This window comes from Arvicanthis niloticus, chromosome 19 (assembly GCF_011762505.2).
Source record: "Arvicanthis niloticus isolate mArvNil1 chromosome 19, mArvNil1.pat.X, whole genome shotgun sequence".
Taxonomy (NCBI): Eukaryota; Metazoa; Chordata; class Mammalia; order Rodentia; family Muridae; genus Arvicanthis; species Arvicanthis niloticus.
This window is the reverse complement of record NC_047676.1, coordinates 29461087-29486720: the sequence shown is the minus strand read 5'-3', so window position 1 is coordinate 29486720 and position 25634 is coordinate 29461087. Positions and strand designations below refer to the sequence as shown.

Genomic DNA, 25634 nt, shown 5'->3' with positions numbered 1-25634 from the left:
GCTCAGTCCAATGGTTGGCTGCAAGCACCTGCCTCTGTATTTGTCTAGATCCATTCTTAATCTATATTTTAGGTACAGGATATTAGAATTACTTGAAATGGTATTCTAGAAGCCAGGATAAACCAATATCACAGGCAATAACTGGTACAAAGGCCTAGTAGCAGCAGGGATAACAACTGCAAAGACCCCATGGAACAGGAAGTCTCAACAAAGTGGCAACTAGCCTGGAGCTTGCTTAGCCCGAGGAAGGTAAGCAGAAGAGGAAGGCAGACACCAACCATATCACTGCAGCGCCTCATTGTTTGAATCATTCCTTCCCTATCTGATACCTTGAGCCAATGTCATCTCACCAACTGGGTACATCTGCAGTTTAAGTAAGTTCCCCATCACCAAGGGCTAAGGTATACCAAAGCACTTCTCACTCACTAAAAGGATGACATCTTAAACTGGATGCTTTGGTTGGCTGGTTGGCTGGTTGGTTGGTTAGTTGGTTGGTTGGGTTTTTTTAACATGAACCCAGTAGTTTACTAGAGTGTTTTGGGATTCAGACACCTCTGTATGTACTTTTCTGGTCCACAATAAAGCACCTGACTCTCAAGACCATTTTGGAAGGTACAAGTCTGACTTAGGGTTGTTCAGTGGATGAGTTTCCCATCAGAAATGGGGGTCCTTTCAGAAACAAGATATGAGAACTGAACAGTCAGCATAGAAAAAGGTGTCTAGTCAGCAACTGTCAGCATTACTCACAAAGAAAAAGAGAATAATACAGCCAGGTGGGCATGTTGGTGCATGCCTTTAGTCCTAGTACTCAAGAGGCAGAGGCAGGCAGACTTCTCTGAGTTCAAGGCCAGCCTGGTCTACAGAGTGAGAACATGTCTTGAAAAAACAAAAACAAACAAGAAAAAAAAAAAAACAAACTACTTACAGATAAGTCATGGAAGATAATCCAAGTATAAACAAAAGCAGACGCCGAAGGGCCATAGATTCCACCTGACGAAATGTGACCTCATTAGGCAAGTGATTAGCACTGAGCAGTGATCGTCACTCTTGACATGACTAGGTCTGGGGCCAGGCATAGCAAAGAAAAGGGGAAGGTCTAACTGTCAACCAACCCCAGCCAAAAGTAGAACGCAGGCAACAAGAAAAACTGTGGAGGCAGTCAGAGGCATTGACGGCAACTTTGTAAGCAGTCACTAAATGTAGGAGGCAGAGAATATGCTAAAGCACCAAGACGGAATAAAGAAAAATACTAAAGTCAAAGAAAGCAGAAAGCCTGAGTCCTAAAAGAGCTGAGAAGCTGTGCTTGGGACACTGAGCCTATGTTCTAGACTATCATCCTGCGGAAGTCATTCCGCAAGGAGCTGAACTCACATCTGTCACCACAAATGCTTAGGACACAACAAGAAAGACCAATTCCATCAGCAGTCACTAAAGTGATGATGACCGGAGGCAAAATGTTCATCTCCTTGGAGACTGAAAAGATGACCTCCTTTTATATTAATAATGGAGACCAGTGAGAAACAAGACAGGGAAGGTAGCTAAGAACAGTAAGAATACAAAGTAGAATCATACAAGCAGAGACAAAAAAGTACACACACACATACAAACACAAACACATACACATGCAGGAGATGGCCCAATGGTTAAGAGCACTTGCTTCTCTTTATGAGGCTCTAAAGTCAGTGCCCAGCATGCTCATCATGTGCCTCGTGACTGCCTGTAGCTTCAGATTCAATGTCCTCTTCCAGCCTAGGCACACATGTAGACACTCAACATACATATAAAATATAAATAAATAAATCATTTAAAAAATAATTTTAATAGATAGAATGATACCTTAGAAGATCTCTACAGACTACTTCCTAGAATCTGTGAGTATGTTAGCTCACTGGGATGACAATGGAGAATGAAAGTTTCAGACTAAACTAATGTTCTTAATCAGCTGATCTTAAATTAAAGAGATTATACTGAATAATACATGTCACTACAATGCCATCATAAGAACTTTTAAAAGTGGCTGAAGGAAGTAGAAAAGTCTGTCATAGTGTGAGAAGAAATCTACCCATTCTTGCTGGCCTTTAAGACAAAGAGGGAATAAGGCAAGGAATATGTAGATACTGAAAGCGAATGGATTCTCCGTTGAAGCCTTTAGCCTTTATCCCTGCCAACACTATATTTTAGCACAATGTGAAGTCTAAACTACAGAACTGTAGGAAAATATCTTTTTGTTCTTTTAAAAAAATAAATTGGTGGTAATTTGTTGAAGCAACCATAAAACAATACAATAATTTGAAAATATGGAAACAATTCTTAGCTTAAAGACCATTAAAAAACAGTCATGAGTGGGAAGATGCCTCAGTGGATAAAATTCTGGCTACACAAGCATAAAGACCAGCAATCAGATCTTCAGCACCTACACACAAAAGCTGAGCAGGCATGGCAGCCTATCTATAATCTCAGCACTTGGAAAGTGTAGGGAGGACATCCCCAGGGCAAGCTGGCTAGCTAAACTAGCCAGGTCAGCAAGTTCTGGGGTCAGCAAGAAACCCCTGCATCAGGAAATAAGATGGAGAGTGATCAAGGATGACACCCAACAGCCACCTCCAGCCTCCATGCACATGTGCCCACACACTTACACACATATGTAAACACTCACACACCATGTTGAAGAAGAGGAAAAAAAGTAATAGACACTGTCAGGAGCATCTTCTGTGCAAGTCTGGTCTACAAAGCAAGTTCAAGGCCAGCTTGGGAGATATTTTGAAATTCTGTCTCCAAAAGAAAGAAAAGAAAAAAGGAAGGTATACAGAAGTGGTGTACACTCCCATGAGTTGCTGTGATAAAAACACCCTAACCAAAAATAACTTAAGGACATTTATTTCAGTTCATGGCTCCAGGGGGTCAGAGTCCATCATAATGAAGAAGAATGGAAATAAAACAGCAGGCAAAACTGAGAGCTAACATCCTTAATCCCAAGCAGGAATCAGCGGGAGCAAGTAGGAAGAGGGGTGGGTCTATAAACTCTCAAAGCCTGAACCAGATAACATTATTTCCTCCAGCCAGGCTCACCTTCCAAAGGTTCCACCAACAGCTCCACTAACCAGGAACAAAGTATTCAATCACCAGAGTCTTTGGGGAATATTTCTAATTCAAATTACCACAATGCTCATGAACCAGACTGTCTAGGACTGGCTTTAGTGATGCTACTTACTAACTGTGAGATTGGGTAGGCAACCATTCTCTTTGTGTCTAAGTTTCCTTGCAATACTAGCATTCATATCTTAGGGTAGCTATAAGGACTAAGTGAAATGTCACATATAAAGTGATGAAAATATCTCCATAAAGCTGAAATGATAATCAACAACACCTGAAGAGAAGGAACGGCAGGACCATGTAAGTAAAGATTTACCTGGAATATGGGATCTCTCTAAAACCTTATAAAAATATTTGTAACTTTTATTCAGTATTTGACAAATTAGAATTGAAGTATGATAGGTTATGATGTTTGTAACTGATCATGTATTCAAAGCACCTAGACAGGGTGTGTACACACAGCAGCATCTTAGTAACTACTGGCTTTCCTCCTAGTTCCCATTTAGATGTTAATCTAAAGAGTTTCTGAAGGATGCTAGAGTTTGATCTCAGGATATTTAGGTTAGGAACACAGTAAGGGCTAGTAACAAATTAATCCATACTTTGCCTGTATGTCTTGGAGGACATTTACAGATATGATAAAGAGCCATGCAATCTGCTTTAGCTGTGTCTCTTCCTAACTTTCCAGACCCACAGTACGAGGCTTAACAAGGAGACAAACATCTACATTTCAGTTTCTAACCTTAATCTTTTGTATTTTTGAGAGGTAGACCATTTTCCCCAAAAAGTAAGATACCAGAACCATTTTCCAAATAATTTGGTATTCAATAATTATTGAAAAATATTACTCTCCCCCATAAGTTACTATAAAATTCTTCCCTTTACTTGCTTGTACTTGCCTCTCTAAGGGGGTAAAGGTTGTGATTACTGTTAACAGATCAGTTTGTGTGGAAAGGTGGGAAAAGCACCTGGCAGACAGCCTGGGACATGAGATTGGGCTATAAGTGGGCCTTAGCCTCCAGGGGTCCTGTGTAACTGATGAATCTTTGTGCCACTACCACTATCAAAATGACAAAGTTGCATTCATAGACGATACAGTAATTAAATATCAAAAGGTCCTCCATACATTATGTCTGAGGTTGACACAAAGTGGTTTGCCACTGAAATTTTAAAAACAAACCCAAAGCAATTACTTTTGGTTGATACAATCTCAAAGATAAGTTTTTAATGAATTCCTCGCACATTCTCACATTTGTAGATAGTAGTAGTAATGATTAATAACTACGAAAAAATATTTTCCAAGTCAAAGTTAAATGACTCTTGAAAAATGTGCAGCAGGTGACAGATTTATCACAAAGTAAAACTGGGAATAAGCATACAATATAATATGGGAAAATACCACAAATTTCCAAAATCTTTAATATTAATGTTAAGACTGCATTTGAAAGAAAATCTTTAATACTAACATGTTAACCAACCATTTGAAAGAACTTTGGGTTGCAGCATTGGGCTATTAGAAGGGTGAAGAAGGTGGATGGAGGTGCACAGACTTTCAATCCCAGCCCTTGGGCAGCATGGACCTCCTGAGTTCAAGGCCAGCCTGGTATATGAACTGCGTTCCAGGACAGCTAGGACTACTCAGGGAAACCTTGTCTTAAACACAGAAATAAAAAACACTCATTCATCTCACTCATGTGTTTTCTTTTCCTCATAGTCAATTATTACACACACACACACACACACACACACACACACACAAAGAAACCCTTACAAACAAAAGGATGTTCTTGTTTTCTGGAGCTATGGTGGCTTCAGAGGAATATCCAAACACAATAAAAATGGCACAGAGAAAATCCTGTTTTAGTTCACCTGATGCTTGCCATACAAGCACGAGAGCCTGACCACCTCGAGGCCCTGCACCCATACAGAAAGTGAGGAGCAGTGGTATGAGCCTATAATAACAGTGCTGGAGGGAGAGCCAAGGGGAGGCAAGGGGAGGACTCCCTGCTCAGCAAACCTATCCTAAGGGAGAACCCCAGTCCCAAAGACAGACCCTGTTTCAAAAATAAAAGTTGGTAGCCCTAGAGGAACAACACCCAAGGCTGACTTCTGGCCTCCGCACATACGTAAACACTCCTCTCCCTGATAACACACACTGCAGGAAAAGTTACAGTACATTACAGGAAGAAGGTAGCAGGTTGAATTTGGTACCAGAAGTGAGAAAAAGGATCCCATAAGGTGAGTTACAAAACTGAAGATCAGGTTACACAAAACAGCTAGACTCACAGAGACATATACTACCCATTTTCTCTCATACAAAACTTAGATTTACTTATCTTCCCCCCCAAAAAAAAAACAGGTTCTATCTGAAAAGAGGGCAGTGACCATGAGCATAGTGAATATGTATGAAAATTCCATAATGAAGCCCAACATCTTTACCATGAATGTTGGTAACTTTTAAAAGGTGCTTTCTGAAAATTTAACAGAAAACACTATTTAAAATGTTAAAACTTGAAAACTATTTTATATGAGGCAGCAGATGGTACTTATAAGTCCAGAAGTGACTTGAAAGCACCCAGACCCAAGTGCCACATCATACACAAAATACTATTGACTTTATTTTACTCTTCTCTGTAGTAAACACCCTCTCAATTAGTTTGCTGGAGCCTCTAAAAGTGATTATTTAACACTGTTTTGAGATCTCAAAAAAGGCTCTCAGTATGATTTTGCATGCTCGGTGGCTTTGTTCTGCTCAGTCTGGTAAATGTCAGTATTCTTACACTGTCATCTCAATCTTAAATCTTATCCAACATGAACACCTCTCTAGAGGCCACAAGATTGTCCTGTGGTCTCTGCCTTCACCAATTCTGAGGTTTAAGCAGGATAACACCTGCTCAGAGAGCACCCCACAGATTATTCTCATTTAAATTTCTTTTGTCTTATTCTCAGTGGTGCACCAGGCTCTTAAGAGTTTTATCAATTAAAATGTTCCTCAAGTGAACATTTCATAAGTAGCAAACACAGTAAGAAAACAAGTTCTTTGAGAATTAAAATTAAATTTTATGTATGCCTTATTATATAATTATTTTAAATTTTAACATATATTAGTTATAAATAATAACACATTTAATTATGAGATCTTCATGCATGCAAAGTATGTGTTTCTTATCACATTACTCCCGCTGCCTATTTGTCTCCCACTCCTGCTGAACTGCGGGGCTGATAGCACACTGGCTACACAGTTCTCCAGTAAGGGCAGATCCTCAGAACACAGGTTCATCACTAATGGAGTTACATCACTTGTAACGAAGGGCTTTGTTCCATATGTGTTGAAGTTGATTAAATGAGAGCCCAGGATTAACTGTGACAACAAGGAAGCTTTACTTACTCATCACAAAACAGGTACCCTCACACTGCCTTTGGCCCCACGTAAAAAAAATTGCTGCTAGTAGGTTTTCTTCCTTAAGTGTGGTGTTTCCGTTAATGTTTTCATTTATACTTTTGAAATAATAGTTCAGAATTATTTTAAAATCTGTTTTAAATCAAGTAGTATTACCTGATAGTAAGATTTTCTTCTAATTTAATTTGTTTTTAGTTCACAATAATATACTAATATAAAAATGAGTAAAACATAACAATTAAGACTTAGCATAGTAAACTATATGTTCCCATGTCACACGCCCCAGCAGAAGAGAATTGAAGACTGGAATAAGCAGTCCTTGGACCACGAGCCCTTAGCAGGGGGCTGAGGAAACTGGTACTCACACCTTGTTTTCAACAAAACTGAAAATAACACACTGCCATTACTTCAAGATATGCAAGACTGAGCTTCAAAGTCTACACTCAACTAAAAAAAAAAAAAAAGTAACAAATACAGGTCCTAAGAGCAAGGCATATGTGTATACAGAACTCTGAAACCACTACTACTAAAGCTGCAGAAGAAAATCACGTGTTTTAGAATTTCTATGTTTAAGTTAGCAGTACCCAGAGACGATGAAAGCCAGTTACTAAAAGATTTACTGCTTGGTTAAAATTCAGTTTACAATTCAAAGGCATTTTAAAATCTCTGTGCTGTTATGAAGCTTTATGGAGTTTACAATGGAGATGAAAACAGAAATAAAAAGATCTGACAAACAGAAAATGCCGAAGATAGTTCCAGCATTATCAGCATGAAGTTCCCTCCCACCATTACTTTCTACCTTATTTCAACAGAACTGTCTCAATTCCCCCCAAAGACAAATATGTCCCCTAGGGTCCTGTTCAAAATGTAAATGTTTTAAAATATAAATGTTTGTGGAACAAAGATGAACAGTTTATTTTTGTTTTATATATATTTTATGTACATGGATGTTTTGCCTGCATGTTCCTGTGCCATGTGTCTGATGCCCTCCAAGGCCAGAAGAGGGCACTAGATTCCCTGAAACTAGAGTTACAGGCAGCAGTGAGCCACGTGGATACTGAGAATTGAACATGGGTCTCCTGAAGAACAGCCAGTGCTTGCTCTACACTGCTGAACCCTCTCTCCAGCTTCCTATAATGTACAGTTTTTAAAAACCTCAAATGTAAACTCCACATGGGCAGGGATGATCTGAGTAAAAATGGTCTTCATAGACTATAGGAAGCAGCATTACTGGAGGTGTGGCGTTGTTTGGAGGAAGTGTGTCACTAGGGGTGGGCTTTGAGGCTTTCAGATACTCAAGCCAGGTCCAGTGTCATTTGCTCTTCTTGCTGCCTAGGATCCAGATGTAAAACTCTCAGCTTCTCCAGTCCCATATCCACCTATACCTCACCATGATGATAATGAACTAAACTTCTCGATTGTAAACCAACCCCAATTACATGTTTTCCTTTATAAGAGTTACCATAATCATGGAGTCTCTTCATAGTAATACAAATAACATAGGCAGAAATTTTTAATTAATATTCAAAAAACCTAGAATATTGTCTGGCTTATTATACATATTCAATAGATATTAATTAACAATTTAACAAGAACCTTTTATTTGAATAACAAATACAAACTGTATTATAACATTGGAAAGAACTGGTAAGATGCACAGTGGGTAAAGAACACTTGCCTACAAGTCTAAATACTTGAATTTGATTGCTGGGACCCATAGTGGGAGCACACATGTACACACATACACACGTGCACAAACCCTACAACACACCAAACAAGCAAATAAGTAAATAAAATCTAAAAAGATTTCAAAACATTTGTATACAACTGTAACACTGGCAGCCTCAACTCTTACCTATCAAATCTTTTCTTTTTCCACCTACACCTAACACAAAGGCCTCTTTAAAGCTTTTTGGTAACCCCCAGAATGAGACCCACACAGTGAGTCACGGGCTTTCACCTTTATTATTTCTGGGGACTATATGATACTTCCAGGTCCAAAACTTATTCAAATAATGAACTATAACTATAGGAAGAAAACTTGAGCGTATAGGAAAGAATATTAAAACAAAATGAATTACAATTATTATAGAAATTATCACAAAAGAACTGATATAATTCTAGATTTCTCATAATTTTCTTATATCCTTTGAAATATGTTTTCTAGTTCTCTGTTCAGTACTATTTCATATTATTTGTAAACTTTTCTTTTCAAAGTCAAACTGAGATTTCATATAATAAGCTGTAGAATGCTTTTTAAATTTTTTATCAGAAGAATAAATTTACTTTAAAATTATATTCTAAAAAAATACAGAGCTGCAATATTGGCCGAGACACTGTTTATTTGAAAGCCCCAGTGCTGGATAAACTAATACTGCAGTGTAAGTCCCTCTAAGATCACAACTGAAGCCCACAGTGTCTCACCATGATGCTCGTCATTATGCTTCAGCTGTCCACCCTTTGCAGAAAGATTTAAAAGGCATTAAACTTTTAATCTGGACAGGGTGATACATGCCTTTAATTCTAGTACTCCAGAGACAGAAGCAGACCAATTGCTGTGAGTTCAAGGCCAGCCAAGTCTACAGAGTGAATTCCAGCACAGTAGGACACCCAGAGTTACAAAGAAAAATCCTATCTCAAACAACAAAACAAAAAGCACTTTGACTTACTGTCAAGTTTCGATCCCAGATCTGTATGCTTCCGTTCTGGCAGGCAGCGGCCACAAGGCTCCCATCTCTACTGTACGTGCACGTAGTGGGAATGACCTTTTTACCCTGCATTGTCCGTGGTTTAAAAACACTTTTTTGCTTCTTTGGATTTTCAACTTCCCAGAGCCTCACAGTCCTAAAAAGAAAGGAAACAATATCATTTATTAACAATAGCCTGATGAATCAGGCCCATAAATACTAGTTTGTCTTTTAAGGACTTTTTATACACATAAGAAAGTCTTATTTATTAATATTCATAGAAAAAAGTATAGAATTACTTACAGTCAATGCCCTACAAAGCAATGGACTCCAAGCTCTTGTGCATATCTTGATAAAGAGGCTACTAGGCGTAAGCCTCCTATTTAATGCACATTAATTTATAAATTATTTACAAGTATCAGTGAACTCCTCTATAGTAGATACTAGAAAATGCACTAAATAAGCAAATAAAGCAAAAACAAAAATAAAAAGCAAGCAAACAAAAAACCTTCCGTTCCACTCCAGGGTCCAGGCAAAACCTCATGCCTCTGGGAGATGAGGAGAGACAGAGCCCAGGCCTGGGGCAGGGGCATGGCAGACTACCCATACAGAGAAAGGAATGCTGCCATGGGGGAGATTAAAAACCATGAGATACAGAAAACCAAAGATGAGCTCGAAACTTCGTGGTAGAAACTATGCACCAAGACACAAAGGGCATGCTCAAGTCCAGGGAGAAGAAAACCTAATAGTTTACAGCCAATAAAAATATAGTTAAAAAGCAACCTAAAATCAAGGCCTTTTCAAATAGATAACCCTGAGAGAATTGATTGCTATGTAACATGTGATACAAGATATGTTAAAGAAAATCCTTAAAAGTTAAATTAAAAAACAAATAGAAGTCCAAACCTACACAAAGAAAAACTGAAGGCATATATAAAGGACATTTTAAAAACTATTTAAATCTCTTTTAAACAATCATATGGCTATAAAGCAAAATTAAAATAATATATTATGAGGCTTATAAAACATACAACAGCAATAGTACAGAGGTTGCCAAAGAAGAATGGAAGAGAGATTCTGAAAAGTTAAAGATGCCGTTCATAAATCCCACCACAATCACTAACAGGCAACATAATCACTAACATACAAAACATATATGACAATGGAGATAAAATATATATATAAATGTTACTTCTACTAGAACTGAGTAAAGACAGTGAGAATAATGAGATCAACATAAACTAGTGGGTGCAGATGGTATGGACATGTGCATCACAAACGAAAGACGCCCTCTCCATAGAGCTCGGCAACGCTAAGATGTCAGACTTTTAAGAACAAATTTACAAAAGCAAACTAGACTACCGGTGAACAGGGCTACAGCTTGCTGCATGGCTTAGCAGTGAGTGGCTCCTGATTTTATTTAAACCCTATTCGCAGGTCAGAACCCCAGAGATGGAATTGGGGGACAGCTGTATCTTATTGTCCTTCTTCCCAAAGGAGCCACTGAGTCATAAACAAATAAGAAAGAAAATAAATTTGACAATTTAGATAAAGAGATTTTCCAGAAATTGATAACAATCAAATCTCACTCAAAAATTTTAAAAAATTTACTATTATTCATATGTATATATGTATATATCAATTCAGTATATTATTAAATACTGATATATTTATATAATATATATGTCAAAAGCAGATTGTGTAATTTAAAACTTCCCAACTAGCTAGGTGTGGTGGCTCATGCCTATAATCCCAGCACTCAGAAGCTGAGGTAGGAGGCCTGCCATGAGTTCAAAACCAACCTGCACTAAAAAGTGAGACCTAGGTCAGTGTGAGCAAAAGTCAGACTCTATCCTGTCAAAAGAAAAAAAAAAACAATGAGAAAACTCAAGACAATTTTGCTGTTGAAATCTCTCTAACAATCAAGGATGAAATACAAGTTACAATCTTGAATCTAAAGGTCCAGAATCTGTAATACTATAAAATCTAAAAATGTCTTGAAGTATATTTCTTCCAACAATTGCTTAAAATGATCAAAACTCAGTTATTAGACTTCTCAACTCTTATTTTATGAACGTACCAGCTACAAGCAGTGGCATATACCTGCAATCCCAGCATTCCTACGGCAGAGACAGCATGACTGCATGTTAGAAGCCAGCCTGAGCAAGATGTGAAAAATAAAAAGTAAAAAAAGAGGGGGGAAGGGAGAGAGAGAGAGAGAGAGAGAGAGAGAGAGAGAGAGAGAGAGGAGAAGGGAGGGAGGGAGGGAGGGAGGGAGGGAGGGAAGGGGAGGAGAAGGAAGGGAGGGAGGGAGGGAGGGAGGGAGGGGAGAAGGGAGGGAGGGAGGGAGGGAGGGAGGGAGGGAGGGAGGGAGGGAAGGGGAGGAGAAGGGAGGGAGGGAGGGAGGGAGGGAGGGGAGAAGGGAGGGAGGGAGGGAGGGAGGGAGGGAGGGGGAGGAGAAGGAAGGGAGGGAGGGAGGGAGGGAGGGAGGGAGGGGAGAAGGGAGGGAGGGAGGGAGGGAGGGAGGGAGGGAGGGAGGGAGGGAGGGAGGGGAGAAGGGAGGGAGGGAGGGAGGGAGGGAGGGAGGGAGGGAGGGAGGGAGGGAGGGGAGAAGGGAGGGAGGGAGGGGGAGGAGAAGGGAGGGAGGGAGGGAGGGAGGGGGAAAGAAGTCATGCTGCCTAATGTATGCTCAAACAGGGTCTGGAAAGATTCTAAGAAAACCAGAAGGGTACAATGGGACTTCAGTGTTCAAACTAGTCTGCTGGGAAGTAAGAAGCCACATGTTACAAGGCACGCCAGCAGTTAGTCAGTCAGATGTCCTCCAGACTAGGACAGAAACTCCTGGCTATGCTCTTCAATGTCTGCTGATCAGTTTAACCTGTATTCCCCAGACTCACATGCAGTTACCTAACTTTGACCAATGAAGTGTAAATGAGAGGATTTCAAGGAAGCCTCTGAGGTTACAGTTCCTTCTTCATGTTCTTTACACTTTAGTCTGGCTGTTATCTGAATATGAAATTCATGAGTACTATGCATTATGGATTTTTTACAGTTCCAAAATGCCTTCGTGATGTGAAGGACTGTTCCACACACCTTTTCTCTTCGTTAGTGAAGGAACTATTCAAACGTTTGCCTGCTTTCAATATTAAGTAGTCCATTTTCTTTTTACTAGATGCTGACAGCTCTTTACACTAAATACAAATTTTGTTTCTTTTGATGGTTGGTTGGTTTGAAGGGGTGGCAGGAAATGAGGGTGGGGACACAAACCCAGAGCCTTGCACATGCTATACAAACATGCTGAGTTAATCTCCAGCTCTGGGTCTAATTTCTTGATGAGAAGTGTATTTGTAAAGTAACAAGTATTATCCAAGTATATTATCATGACCGTTCATTTTTAAAAAGTGTTTCAATAACAGATTAAGAAAATGGTGGTGGGCAGGAGAAACAGCTCAGCAGTTAATCACACTGGCATAGGGTTTAGGTCCTCTGCAAGAGGGCCAGGGTTCAGGTCTCAGTACCTACATAACATCTAACAACCTCTGTACCTCCAGTTCCAAGGGATCTGATAACTTCTGACTCCGTGGGCTGTATAACTATGAAATGGTGTACAAAAATTCATACAGGCAAGACACAGATACACGTAAAATAAATGTGAACTAATCTTTCAAAATTCTTTGAGAGAGGATCTCAAACATCTGAGAAGACCTGGAACTTCTGGACCTCCTGCCTCCTATGTGTGTATTATAAATGTGTGCTACCCTTCCTGTCTGGGCCCGGGCACAGAGCAGATCCCAGGTGGCAGCTCTACCCTCACTCTCACAAAATACAGAGGAAGTGAGCCTTCCAGGAGCTCTAACCCAGGCAGTATCTTACTTAAAGAGACAGAAACATCCACCACAAACAGGGAATAACTGGGACCCACTAGAACCCAGGAATATACTCCTGGGCAGAGCACTACTTCCTTCCTGTCTGCGCCCGAGCACTGTGTAGATCTTGGGCCCCAGCTCTAACCCCAGTAGCAACACCCAACCCACACACTTCTGATACAACCAAGATAATAGGAAAGACAGGCTCCAGTCAAAGACAGGGCAGGTAGCGCTAAGGAGATCCAGATGGCAAAAGGCAAGCGCAATCACTTCTACTGATGATGATAGAGGACTTTAAGAAGGACATAAATAACACACTCAAAGAATTTGAGGAGAACACAGGGAAACAGGTAGAAGACCTTAAAGAGGAAACACTAAAATCCCTTAAAAGATTACAAGAGAACACAACCAAACAGGTGAAGGAATTGAACAAAACCATCCAGGACATAAAAATGGAAGTAGAAACAACAAAGAAATCACAAAGGAAGACTATCCTGGAGATAGAAAACCTAGGAAAGAAATCAGGAGTCACAGACACAAGCATCACCAACAGAATACAAGAGATAGAAAAGAGAATCTCAGGTACAGAAGATACCATAGAAAATATTGACACAACTGTCAAAGAAAATGCAAAATGCAAAAAGTTCTTAACACAAAACATCCAGGAAATCCAGGACACAATGAGAAGACCAAACCTAAGGATAATAGGTATAGATGAGAGTGAAGATTCCCAACTTAAAGGGCCAATAAATATTTTCAACAAAACTATAGAGGAAAACTTCCCTAATCTAAAGAATGAGATGCCCATAAACATAGAAAATGCCTATAGAACACCAAATAAACTAGACCAGAAAAGAAATACCTCCTGTCACATAATAATCAAAACACCAAATGCACAAAACAAAGAATATTAATACAATAAGGGAAAAAGGCCAACTAACATATAAAAGCACACCTATCAGTATTACACCAGACTTCTCACCAGATACTATAAAAGCTAGAAGATGCTGGACAGATGTCATACAGACCCTAAGAGAACACAAATGCCAGCCCAGGCTACTATACACAGCAAAACTCTCAATTACCATAGATGGAGAAACCAAGATATTCCACAACAAAACCAAATTTACACAATATCTTTCCACAAATCCAGTACTACAAAGGATAACAGCAGGAAAGCTCCAATACAAGGAAGGAAATTATACCCTAGAAAGAGCAAGAAAGTAACCCTCTTCCAACAAATCCAAAAGAAGATAGCCACACAAAGATAATTCCACCTCTACTAACAAAAATAACGGAAGCAACAATCACTGTTCCCTAATATCTCTTAACATCAATGGACTCAATTCCCCATTAAAAAGACATAGGCTAAAGGACTGGATACATAAACAGGACCCAGCATTTTGCTGCATACAGGAAACCTACCTCAATGACAAAGATAGACTCTACCTTAGAGTAAAAGGCTGGAAAATAATTTTTCAAGCAAATGGTCCTAAGAAACAAGCTGGCGTAGCCATTCTGAAATCTCCAACCCAAGAATACAAAGGGAGGGACTCACGGCTCCACCTGTATAGTTGAGGGTGGCCTTGCCTGGCATCAGTGGAAGTGGACAGCCTTGGTACCTGAAAGTTTGGATCCTCCAGTGTTGGGGAATTTGAGAGCAGGGAGGCAGTAATAGGAGGATGTTGGGAGCACACTCTCATAGTAATAGGAGGAGAGGGGATGGGGAAAGGGGCTAGGGGTAGAATGGGAGGAGATGACATTGAAAGGTAAATAAATAAAATATCTAATTAAAAAAAACAGATAATAGGTCAGGCAATTGTAGTTGATCAGTTGAGACTTTTTGACAACAATGTATTACGGGGATTTTGTATTATCCTCAAGGACAAGGTATTGTGGAAGAGGCCCATGGAAGTTTAAAAAGATTGGTGAGACATACTGTTACTGAGACAAAGAATGATGCCAACTTGTGAGCTTGCTGAGTTCCCTGACAAGGGTGACTGGAAAGCTGTATTGGACATATGTTCCTGACCCACCTTTGCCTGACTATATCTCAGATGGGACAAGCTGACTTGCCTCAAATTTTTAGACCTTGTGGGATAGAGAATTGAAAAGAGAAACTATGTCTCCTGTATTCTTCTTAAAGGTGCCCAGCTATTAGGACTCAATCATGTACTGGTCTAGAAATCAATCCAATATGGGAAATAACAGTCTGCTTTTGGAAGACTGGATCTGGACTTTGTCAGGAACATATTTGGAAGCTAGCTGTAGCTTGCTATGATGTTAGGACAGCAAGCAATAATTTTGGGGCAGGATCTGGATTTCAAACAAGGGTTAGTGCATGTTTTAAGGCTCTTTTAATTGTCAAGCTAAAATTGGTTTTGCCTCTTCTGCAGCATTTATTGTAAGTTGCATTGGCTGTATAATTTCCAATTATGTTAGTGTGTTGAAACCTGACATGTATGTTACGGGGTCTATCGACCAGCTTTTGTCTCGCTGCCCTGAGTATTAGAAAACCTTGATTCTCTGAAAAAAGCTTGAAAGTGCTGAAAGAAGTGAGTTAGGCTTTAAGCAGAAGCAAGAGGGTAGCAGGCTTGATTATTGCTGGTATAACAGCTTTAATTCCATTAATTGCTAGCACCACTGCTTCTGCAATAGCATTGACACAAAGAGTTAAGACAACTATTTTTGTTAACCATCTAGCAAAAAAATGTTACTAACATACTGAGTATACAAAAGGATTTATATAGGTATCTGAAACAACAAATGATGCTCTATAACCCATTCAAATTATCTGAAGGAGGTTCAGGGTACAAGAGTTAGGAGCCATCCCAAGTGTCATGACAAATATTATTGGAGTAGTGTTACTTTTGAAATTCACAATGATTGTCATTATAATTAGAAAAAAGACACCTGTAGGATATTTGGCATAATCCTAATACCTCTCTGGGTGTGTTAACTTTGCATAATGAGATTATGAATTTAAAGAATGCTGCTCTGTTTACCTTTGATGCTACAGATAATCCTGATAAAATTATCCATGGCCTGAGGTCAGTATTTCTATTTTAGACAAACCTCAGGAATGGCATATATAGCTTGATTAGCCTAGTCCTTCTTGTCCTGGGAATACTTTTATTCCTGCCCATTGTGTTAAAACTTATCTTTAACAACATGAACATGCTGGCAGCCAAAGTACATGGCTTAAACCTGAAAATGTACCCCCAGACAAAGTTATTAAATTAACAGGCTGGCAAGGCAAGGACGGGTAAGATTCTGCACAGAGCCTTACCAACCTAAGACAGAGAAGTGCATTGCCTTTAATAATGCATATACCATGACAGGTAAGGAAGGCATTCTTATCAGAATGACCTAAGACAGGCTCAGTCTTGTTAACGAAATAACAATGGGGGAGAGGTGGAGAGCCTTTGGGGCTGCTTGGCAAGAAGCTGACATGAGCCAAGGACAAGGAAAGGGGCTGCTTGACAGGAATATGACATTGGCCAAGGATAAGGAAGTAGCCTTCAAGCAGGAATCTGACATTAGGCTAGAATAAAGAAATTTTCAGGTAGGAGTCTAAATCGTAGGCTACAACAAAGAAGTAATCTCAGGCAGGAATCTAAATATTAGGCCAGAACAAAGAAGTAATTTCAGGCAGGATTCTAAATTTTAGGCTAGAACAAGGAAGTAGGCTTCAGACATGAAAATGACCTTGGGCTAGGATAGGGAAGTAGGCTCAGATACTTTGGTCATCCTGATAAGCCTTTAGAAACAGTGATCACGAGAGTGTCCATATATGTGGATTTAATGCCTTGCTTTTTCTTTGACTATTTATGTTTATTGTCTTGCTTGTTCCTCAACTATTTGCATAATAGGTTGAGGGTCTATTGTATTGCTAGACCCTCAACCTAGAACTGACCTTATTACATGTGTGCAATCAAAATGGTATAAAAGCATAAAGGAAAAGGAGGTACAGGATAGGGGGTTCTAGGGAGGAGAAATGGGGAAAAGGGATGACATCTGTACTGTAATAAAATATCTAATTTTAAAAAAGGAAAAAAAAAAGAAATGTATGCTACCATGTCTAGTCTGCATGGCACTGGGGATTGATTCCAGAGCTTTGTACATGCTAGACCAACAATCTACCAACTACACTAAATCCCCGCCTTAAATTTTTATAGAGTTTAATTTAGTAGTATTTGGGAGCCACATACCTAAAAACTTCTTACCTAACTAAAAATAATAGAAATCCCCTTTATTTCTTCTCTAGGTTTTATAGTTTTAAATTTTATGACTAGAATTATCATCTATTTGAACTGATTTTAATATACAGTCCAAGGTAAGGATCAGGCTAATGTTTTCGTACATGGATGTCCACTGTGACAGCATTATTTGTATTATAAAGCCTTCTCCTTACTGAATGTATCCTGTATTGTCTACTTGTTCCTTGTCTCTGTTAAGTGTTTCCCAAAATTAACAATCACAAAGAATTGAGAAACACTACATGTGTTTTTATTTTTCTGGCCCCAGCTCTGCAGCGGTGAGGATAAATTACAATAGTCAACTTCTTCTTTTTATAACCGAGTATCCCCAATGACAGATGGTACTTTAGACTTACGGTGCGAAAGACCCCACACAAGCACAAAGAATCATCATGTGGCTTGTTTAAACCTCATCTTGTCTAAAACTGGGATAATGATAGCAACACTGAGGGGCTGTGAAGACAAAATGAGATTAGGGTGGTAAACATATCCAGGGCAATACTTGGAACATAATAGGCACTCAATAAATACTTGATCCTTTCTGCATTTCCCCTTAGATCATAAATAAAAAACAAAGCTAATAAATCTAACAAGTATTTCCATTTATTTTAGTTTATTAATAGGTTGGGCTAGTTATCAAAATAATGAGAAAGCAGAAACTAATTCACCTAGAATATAGATGTGTGAAATACAAGTTCATACAACATCTAATAGTCACGAATTACACTATAGTTTTATAGCCCTGATTCTCTGAATTTATGCCTGAAAAATAGATGCTAAAGTGCTGGGCCATCAGGTATCTGTCAGAACATTTTATGCTGAAGAACACATATTTTGAAACTTGGAGTGAGATCTGGTCTTGTAAAATTAAAACTGTGTTTCATAAGAAAGATTTAAAAATAGAAGAGGGACCTGCCTGGGCCTTTCTGGACATAAAATGAAAACATCCAGAAGACAAGAAAAAGACACAGGTGGGGTCATTACATTGCCCCAGGCACAAATGCTTTCTGTCTTAGAATTCTGGATTGTGTCCAGATACAAGTTCTAAACTTTCTGGCATCTGCTACATAAATGCATCACGGCACTTGGCACAAGTTGGGGAAGCATTAATTTTGCATGGAAATCACTTAGATCTTGGTTTAATTTGTCTCGAAAGACTACACAAGCAACTTAACTGATATAAGAGTCTAAAACGTATGTACTCTCTTGGTAGAAAAAAAATAAGGCCTTCTTTTTAAAAAGTAATAAGGTATTCAAGTTCTGCAGAAATGAGGACAGTGTTCTAACTTTTATGTAAACAGACAATAATCTTCATGAATACACACTTGACAGGAAATACACACACACACTTAGAAACTACAGTGAGAAGACAATAGTCCCTTTTTTCTTTCCCAGTTTCTGCAGTTACTCCAGGATATGTACTCAAGTCTGAAGATTTGGAGCTAGATGCCACTGATGAGAGAAAACAAAGGACATTTGTCTTTCTGGGTCTGGGGTCTAGGTTTCACTCAATATCTTTTCTAGTTTCACCCATCTGTCTGCAAAGTTCACAATTTCATTTTTCTTTGCAGCTGAATATTATTCCATAGTGTATATGTACATTTTCCTCAACTGTTCATCTTCACTGGTCGAAGGAGGATTTGGTTGTTTCCACTTCCTAGCTACTGTGAATAGAGCTGCAATAAACATGGCTAAGTGAGCATGTGTGGTGCAGGATGCCAAGCCTTTCCTTTCAGCACATGCCAAGGAGTGCAATGGGCAATTCATATAGTAGATTTATTTTAAATTTCTGAGAACTGTCCAACATTGACTTCTAAAGTGTCTGAATCAGACTGCGACCCTACCAACAATAAAATAGTTTAAGTGACATTTTCCAAGTTGGGCTAATAATGCTTCCTCCATGAGCCAATGCCCATCTCTCAAAAACTCCCATCCTATGTATGAGAGTTAACCCTTTGAGTTGTTGTCAACAGTTGTCCCAGAGACTTCCAAAATATAGGCTATTGTTATTTCCCTTGGTTGCCCAAGAGGTGGAAGATCAGTCCTCACTGACAAAGACAACATGAAGTCAGAATCAGAGCCCAGAGTCCCCTGTGCTAAAACCAATTTGAAAGTACCATTAAAGTCTCCAAAGGAAGGAAGGAAGGAAGGAAGCAAGCAAGCAAGCAAGCAATACTCCTACCCAGCTATAATATCTTTGATCCACAACAAAGACCAACATGAACAATAACCCTAAGGATATTGTAGCAGCACACATAGCTTAGTGGTAACCAATAGCTCTCTGATTGAACTTAAGACCTGCTTAACAAGAGATAAATCCTGACTGGTACTAAGAACCTGGATAACTACCCAAGGCTGATGAAGTCATGGGATCTTAGATGAGAATCTATAGCCACCACTTTACTAGACCAGCATAATCCTTAATTATCTTCTAAATATTTATTTTTACACTCATGAATAAAAATAGTTCTCATCCCTCTTCAAAGAAACTCCTCTTTCCAACAGATGGAGAAAACTATTATCAATCATTACATTACATTACAATCATTACAGAAAACCATAATCAATCAAAATGCAGAGTTCTGGAGCCCTGTCACAATGCACATGTATCTACAATACGAATTCTAGACCTGAAACTCAAGGATTATTGTAGAAGAGAGGCAGAGAGACTGTAAAAGCCGAAGGATCAGGATGCTTGCTATGACATTGTTTTTCCTAGGAATGTCAGAGACCACACAAAAGCTCACCAACATGACTGCCTAAGCATGACAATAGTAGACACGCAAAAGTGGACAGGGAAGCCCATGAGGCCTGAACCCTACACAAAGAACTGTAGGAAATTAAGGGAGGCTGAGAGCAGGAGAAACAGTCTTCCCCAGGGAAGACCTTAGCAACTGGTTGTCCAATACCAAACAGTCAGATTTGAGAATATCCATACAATTTTATCATGTAATTATGTACATTTATGTATGTAACAACATTCATGAAAAAAGATGTCATGAATTTGAAAGAGAGCAAGAAGAGCTATATGGAAGGGTTTGGAGGGAGAAAATATAATGGCACTATACTCTTACAATTTTTGCTACTGTTATGAATTATAATGTAAATATCTAAGGTGCAGGATATTTGATATGTGACCCCTGCAAAAGGGTCATTTAACCCCAAAGGAGTCTCAATCTACAGGTTGAGAACTGCTATTCTAGCGAAAGGAATGCAATTAAGAGTCAATTTAATGTCAACAAACAGCGAATAGTTGGAACTGCAAGAAGTACATATTGGAATCCTTGAAGAAGAAACAGCTACAAGGAAAATAAACTAGTCAAAGGACAAACACAAAGTTTCTTTCGGCTATGCAGATAGGCTTGAGACAGCACTGTAAGGAAAACCAAAGGACAGCGGTTTGTTTTATTTTAAACTATTTTACTTAGTTTTCACATTTTGAGAAAGGGTCCCTCGGGTTGACTTTGAACTCACTATGTAACTGAAGCAAACTTTAAAATCCTGTTATTTATGCCTCTGTCTCCAGGATGCTGGGATTACAGATGTATGTTACAGCACCTGCAGAAAGTTTTTAGGTAGAATGTATGATCAGCAGCATCAGACCCCAGAGACAATGAAGAAAATAAAGTCTGAAAGGTCTTCATAGGATCAAACTGATAGACAGGTCATCATTGATGACTTCAGCAAGAGCAAATCTGGACAGTGACAAGGGCCTGAAGAGTAAGCCACAGAAAGCAGACCGTTACTACTTCCCAGGCCTAATTTAATAGCACTCTGAATTGGGAGTGGGAAGCAACAGGGAGAGACAACAGGTTAAAAACGTTCCCAAATAGAACAGAAGGTAGCTATTGTGGCTGTCCTGTTACTCCTTTACTCAGAGGCTACGACAGAAGGATCACCTAAGCTATAAAGCAACACGCCTCGAGCAAACAACACACATATACATCTGGCTAAAACAAAGGGCAGAGAGAGAAGCTACAGAGAGGATGGATGCAACATTCAGTTTGAGTCCTAAGCAATAACAACGATTGGGAGGTTGAGGGGTTTGGCAGAAGAAAACTTGTCAGGAGCCACACCTTGGAAGAAATACAGTGTAAATGTGTCTCTGAGTGAGAGTGCATCTGTGGTTCTGTACACAGATATGTATGACTGTGCGGTGCTTGTAGTACAGGATGCTAATATATCTGAATGTGAAGGTTTCTAAGCAGGCTTCATTGGGAAAGGCCCTGTAAGCAGAGGAGGAAGCTTGGTCGGTTGTCTAAAACCTAGGAAAGAGTGATGGCAAGACTGCTTGATGGGTAAAGGTGTTTGCTCCCAAGAGTGATGAGCTGAGTTTGATCCCAGGAATCCACTTGGTGGGAGGAAAGAACTGAGTCTCATGAGTTGTCCTCTGACCTGCACATGCATACTGTGGCATGCATGACGCCCAGGCTAAGTGAATAAAGAAGAAGATCTAAGAAGACAATAGAGATGTCAACAGCATAAGCTACAATGAATGCACCTTCATGGCCACTGGCCTCGGTATTGAGCCACTGTAAATAAGACAGTATTCCAGAAAAAATGTGAGAATATGATGCTGGTAGTCACATAAAGTGGAGAACTCAAGAGGAGAGAAAAACACTGCAAAGTAGTTAAAATATTAAAGACCCCGTAGTTCAAATAGTTTCTATTTCTGACTAACCAGAAATGAAAGCGAGTAGGCCTCAAGGCCAAAAACAACTCTGCAATTTTCCAATTGCATCCCTAAGTACCCAACTGGACAAAGTGACTCCACGTGGGTCATAGGGCAAGCCACTCAGTTCTGCTCCACTAATGACTTCCTCTTGTAACACCTTTGAAGCTAAGAAATCAAACGAGGGTTTAAACTAAAACGTGAGGGTTTGTGTGCTGTGTCTGTGATTGCTGATGGCTTTTAGTCATAGAAAGGAAGTAACCTGACAAGAGCAAAAGGCACCGTGGGCAGAGGACAGAGATGATGGTGGCCATCCCAGGCTAAAGGGAGTATGACAAATCCTACAGCAATGTGTCTTCACCCACTCTTTACTGCCAGGGCTCACCAGCAATGCTGGACCGACGCCCCAGAACCATCAGGTGCCAACAGGCTGCCCAATGAGCTGTGAAATTTGAACATGATTATTGCTATTACTCTCATTTTTAAAGGCTTCTAAAACATAATACGTATACAAGTTTTTCACTTAACCAACCAGATTTAAAAGTAGCAGACTCCACATCTGCAAAACAGATTCTAAAGATAAAAATGCATTGCCAAAAAGTGATTCAGTGCAAATTTGAAAATGAGATAAATATTCGTCTCTCAAAAGGGAATAGTTTCTCCCAACTGAAGAACTAAACAATACTTAATCAAGTTGTAGAGTTAAGTAGTGAAGTCAATGTTACTTTAAAAGTTTACACGAAAAATAGTGAGTCTTTTCAATATTTCTAACAAATTAATCCACAACAAAACTTTTGAACTTGCAGGATTTTTTTCCTCAGGAGTCATGAAAAGTTAAAATGTGTTTGGTAGTAAATTCAAAATACCATGCTAATGGTCTCAATAGGAACTGAACTCCAAGTTAAGTTTGGGCTCACAGTCATGACAGCTGACATGTAAGTGCTCGGGGGTGAAGCAGGTACATCACCATTCAGTGCTCTGTGCTGGTTTGAATGAAAATAGACCCATAGGCTCATAGGGAGTGCCATTATGAGGAGGTGTGGCCTTGTTGAAGAAAGTATGTCACTCAGGATGGGCTTTGATGTTTCAAGTGCTCAAGCCAGGCCCAGGGTCTTGTTGTCTCCTCGTTGTCTGCCAGTCTGAATGCAGAAAGAACTCTCAGCTCTCCAGCATCATGTCTGCCCGTGTGCTGCCATGCTTCCTGCCAATACGACAATGGACTAAACCTCTGAACTGTAAGCCAGCTCCAACTAATTATTTTTCTTTGTAAGAGTTGCTGTTGTCATGGTGTTTCCGCACAGCAATAGGACACTGACTAAGACACCCTCACAACACTCTGTAGAAGGTTCTGTTCGTACCTCTATTTTGCAAAAAGAAATTAAGGTACAAAACAGTTAATAACTACTCTTATACCCTCTGAGTAGAATGACTGAACTAACAGACTGATGCCATGGTAGCATCCAGGATATTGGAGCTTCTCCATCACTGAACCCAGTTCACCTGATCCCAGCCCTTCTGTATGACTGTGTGTTTGTCTTCCTTCATTGTCTCTCCACCACAATCAGGTCAAACCCCTGAAGCCATGCAAGAACATGGTACTCTGACCACTTGGGGCCTTTATGATATGCTGAAGAGTCCACTGTGTGCAACATGACCATTGATTATAGTAAACGCTAAACAAATGTCAAGCCCATATTATATCACCATTACATCTCAGCTTTATGAGGAGAGAACTGTTTTCAGGTTTATATCAGAAAGAGACATAATCTGCCCATGGTCACAGTCAGCTTTAATGAAACTAAGATTTGCTTATCTGTGATTGGTCTTATTTGTTGATTGACTGGAGCAGGGTCTCAAGCAGCCTTAACTGCATTACACAAGCTATAACGACGAAGATCATGCTTCCACCTCCTGAGCACTGGGATCAAAGGTGTGTGGCAACATGCAGAGTTTATGTGGCACCAGGGACTGAATCCTAGGTTCTGTGCATGTTAAGCAAGCATGTTGCCAACTGAGTTATGTTCTTAGCCTCAGAAGTAAGATTTTAACTCAGAACAACATGATCTGTAATATATAAAGTATGTGCAGGAATGTCTAGCTGTATAATCATTGTGTAAAATTGGGCCAGATACTAAATAGGACATTCTTGAGGTACTTGCTAGATTCCATGACAAATAGCACTTACAGTTGCTAGTTTCTAGGGACTAGAACTCATTTCACGGCTCTTTATGAATCACAAAATTTTATTTTAATCATTTGGTTTTCACCTATCCCTACAGCAAATTAGTCTAAATAAAGTGTACTTACATTCTCTAACAGAAATGAGGGCCAGGATGTAAGCCTTCAAATGACTGACCCATCCTGTAACTGACCAGCTAGATCACCAAGTGTAAAGTCTAACATCCAGGTCAGGCAACTACTACTTTAATCATTTTGGGTAGTTTTATCTGCTTTGTTCACGGCACTCCCCAGGAGTTAGTTACATGATTGTGAGAGTCTCTGGGTCAGACTTTGCTTTACATTTTATTGAAAGGAAAAAAAAAACAAAACAAAACAAAAAAACCCAGATATTTCCTCTAGGGTTGGAATTATTACCTGAGCAGGTTACAATTGTTTTGGTCACAAGCAAATTTAGAAGCTAACTATCCAGCCCTAACTCCTCCGACTGAGCACAGTTCTCTCTGAAGAACTCGCACTATCATTACCTTGCCCTATGCTCCTCAGTGCTTTACTTTTATAGTGTTTTGTTGTATATATTACTCTGAGCCTTCTCAAACCGTGTGTGTGTGTGTGTGTGTGTGTGTGTGTGTGTGTGTGTGAGAGAGAGAGAGAGAGAGAGAGAGAGAGAGAGAGAGACCAGGCACTTGGAGAGAGAGAGAGAGAGAGAGAGAGAGACCGACCAGGCACTTGTGGATGTGAGAGGACACTTTCCAAAGGCTGATTCTCTCTAGCATGGGATCTCTGGATGAGCTCAGGTCACCAGGCTTTTGTATGTGAGGCCTTTTACTCACTGAACCATCTCACCAGCCCTCAAATTATTGGAAAGGGCAAATTACTCAAAAACAAATAAGTAAACAAGTAAGTCAATAGAAAAATAAATAGTGTTGGCTTTGAGGTCAGTATAACTGGGAGTGGGGGTTATTTTCCTAACTGAAAGATATTTACCCCACAGGAGAAAAATGAAACATTTTCAAAAGTAGGATCTAGATTGGTTTAGTTCCCTCAAAAAAATTGCTGAATCGAGAGTTAAGAACATAAATCAAAACCCTCATGGAGTATTTTTTAAGGATTTATTTTACTTTTCATTAAGTGTGGGAGCAAGGACTGTGAACACACAACTACAGGTACTCTGGAGGCCAGAAGCCGTGGGTGCCTCTGGAGCTGGAGCCACAGGCAGCTGGAAACTATCCAACATGCATGCTGGGACATGAACTCAGGTCCTCTGCACGAGTGGGATGGCTCTTAGTGGCTGAGCTGTCTCTCCTGCCCCAATCATGAAATCTTAATATGCAAGTAATCAAATAATGGGGGAATAGTGTAGCTGGCTGTTACTTTGAGAGAAACGTTTGTATTACAAAAATTCAGTAATGTCTAGAAATCATGGAACAAGGTGTCAAAAGAAAGTTACCCACAATGTGTTCCACTGTATCAATTCAT

The 25634-nt window shown here is 39.6% G+C and overlaps 1 protein-coding gene across 1 annotated transcript in view; it reads right to left on the bottom strand.

Moving 5' to 3' along the window:
• Wdr70 (WD repeat domain 70) overlaps nucleotides 1-25634 on the bottom strand; it is a 221653-nt gene that overhangs the window by 78659 nt on the left and 117360 nt on the right. Inside the window, exon 10 of the mRNA XM_034523560.2 lies at nucleotides 9163-9337. Coding sequence (XP_034379451.1) covers nucleotides 9163-9337 — 175 coding nt within the window. The remainder of the gene's footprint in view (nucleotides 1-9162; nucleotides 9338-25634) is intronic.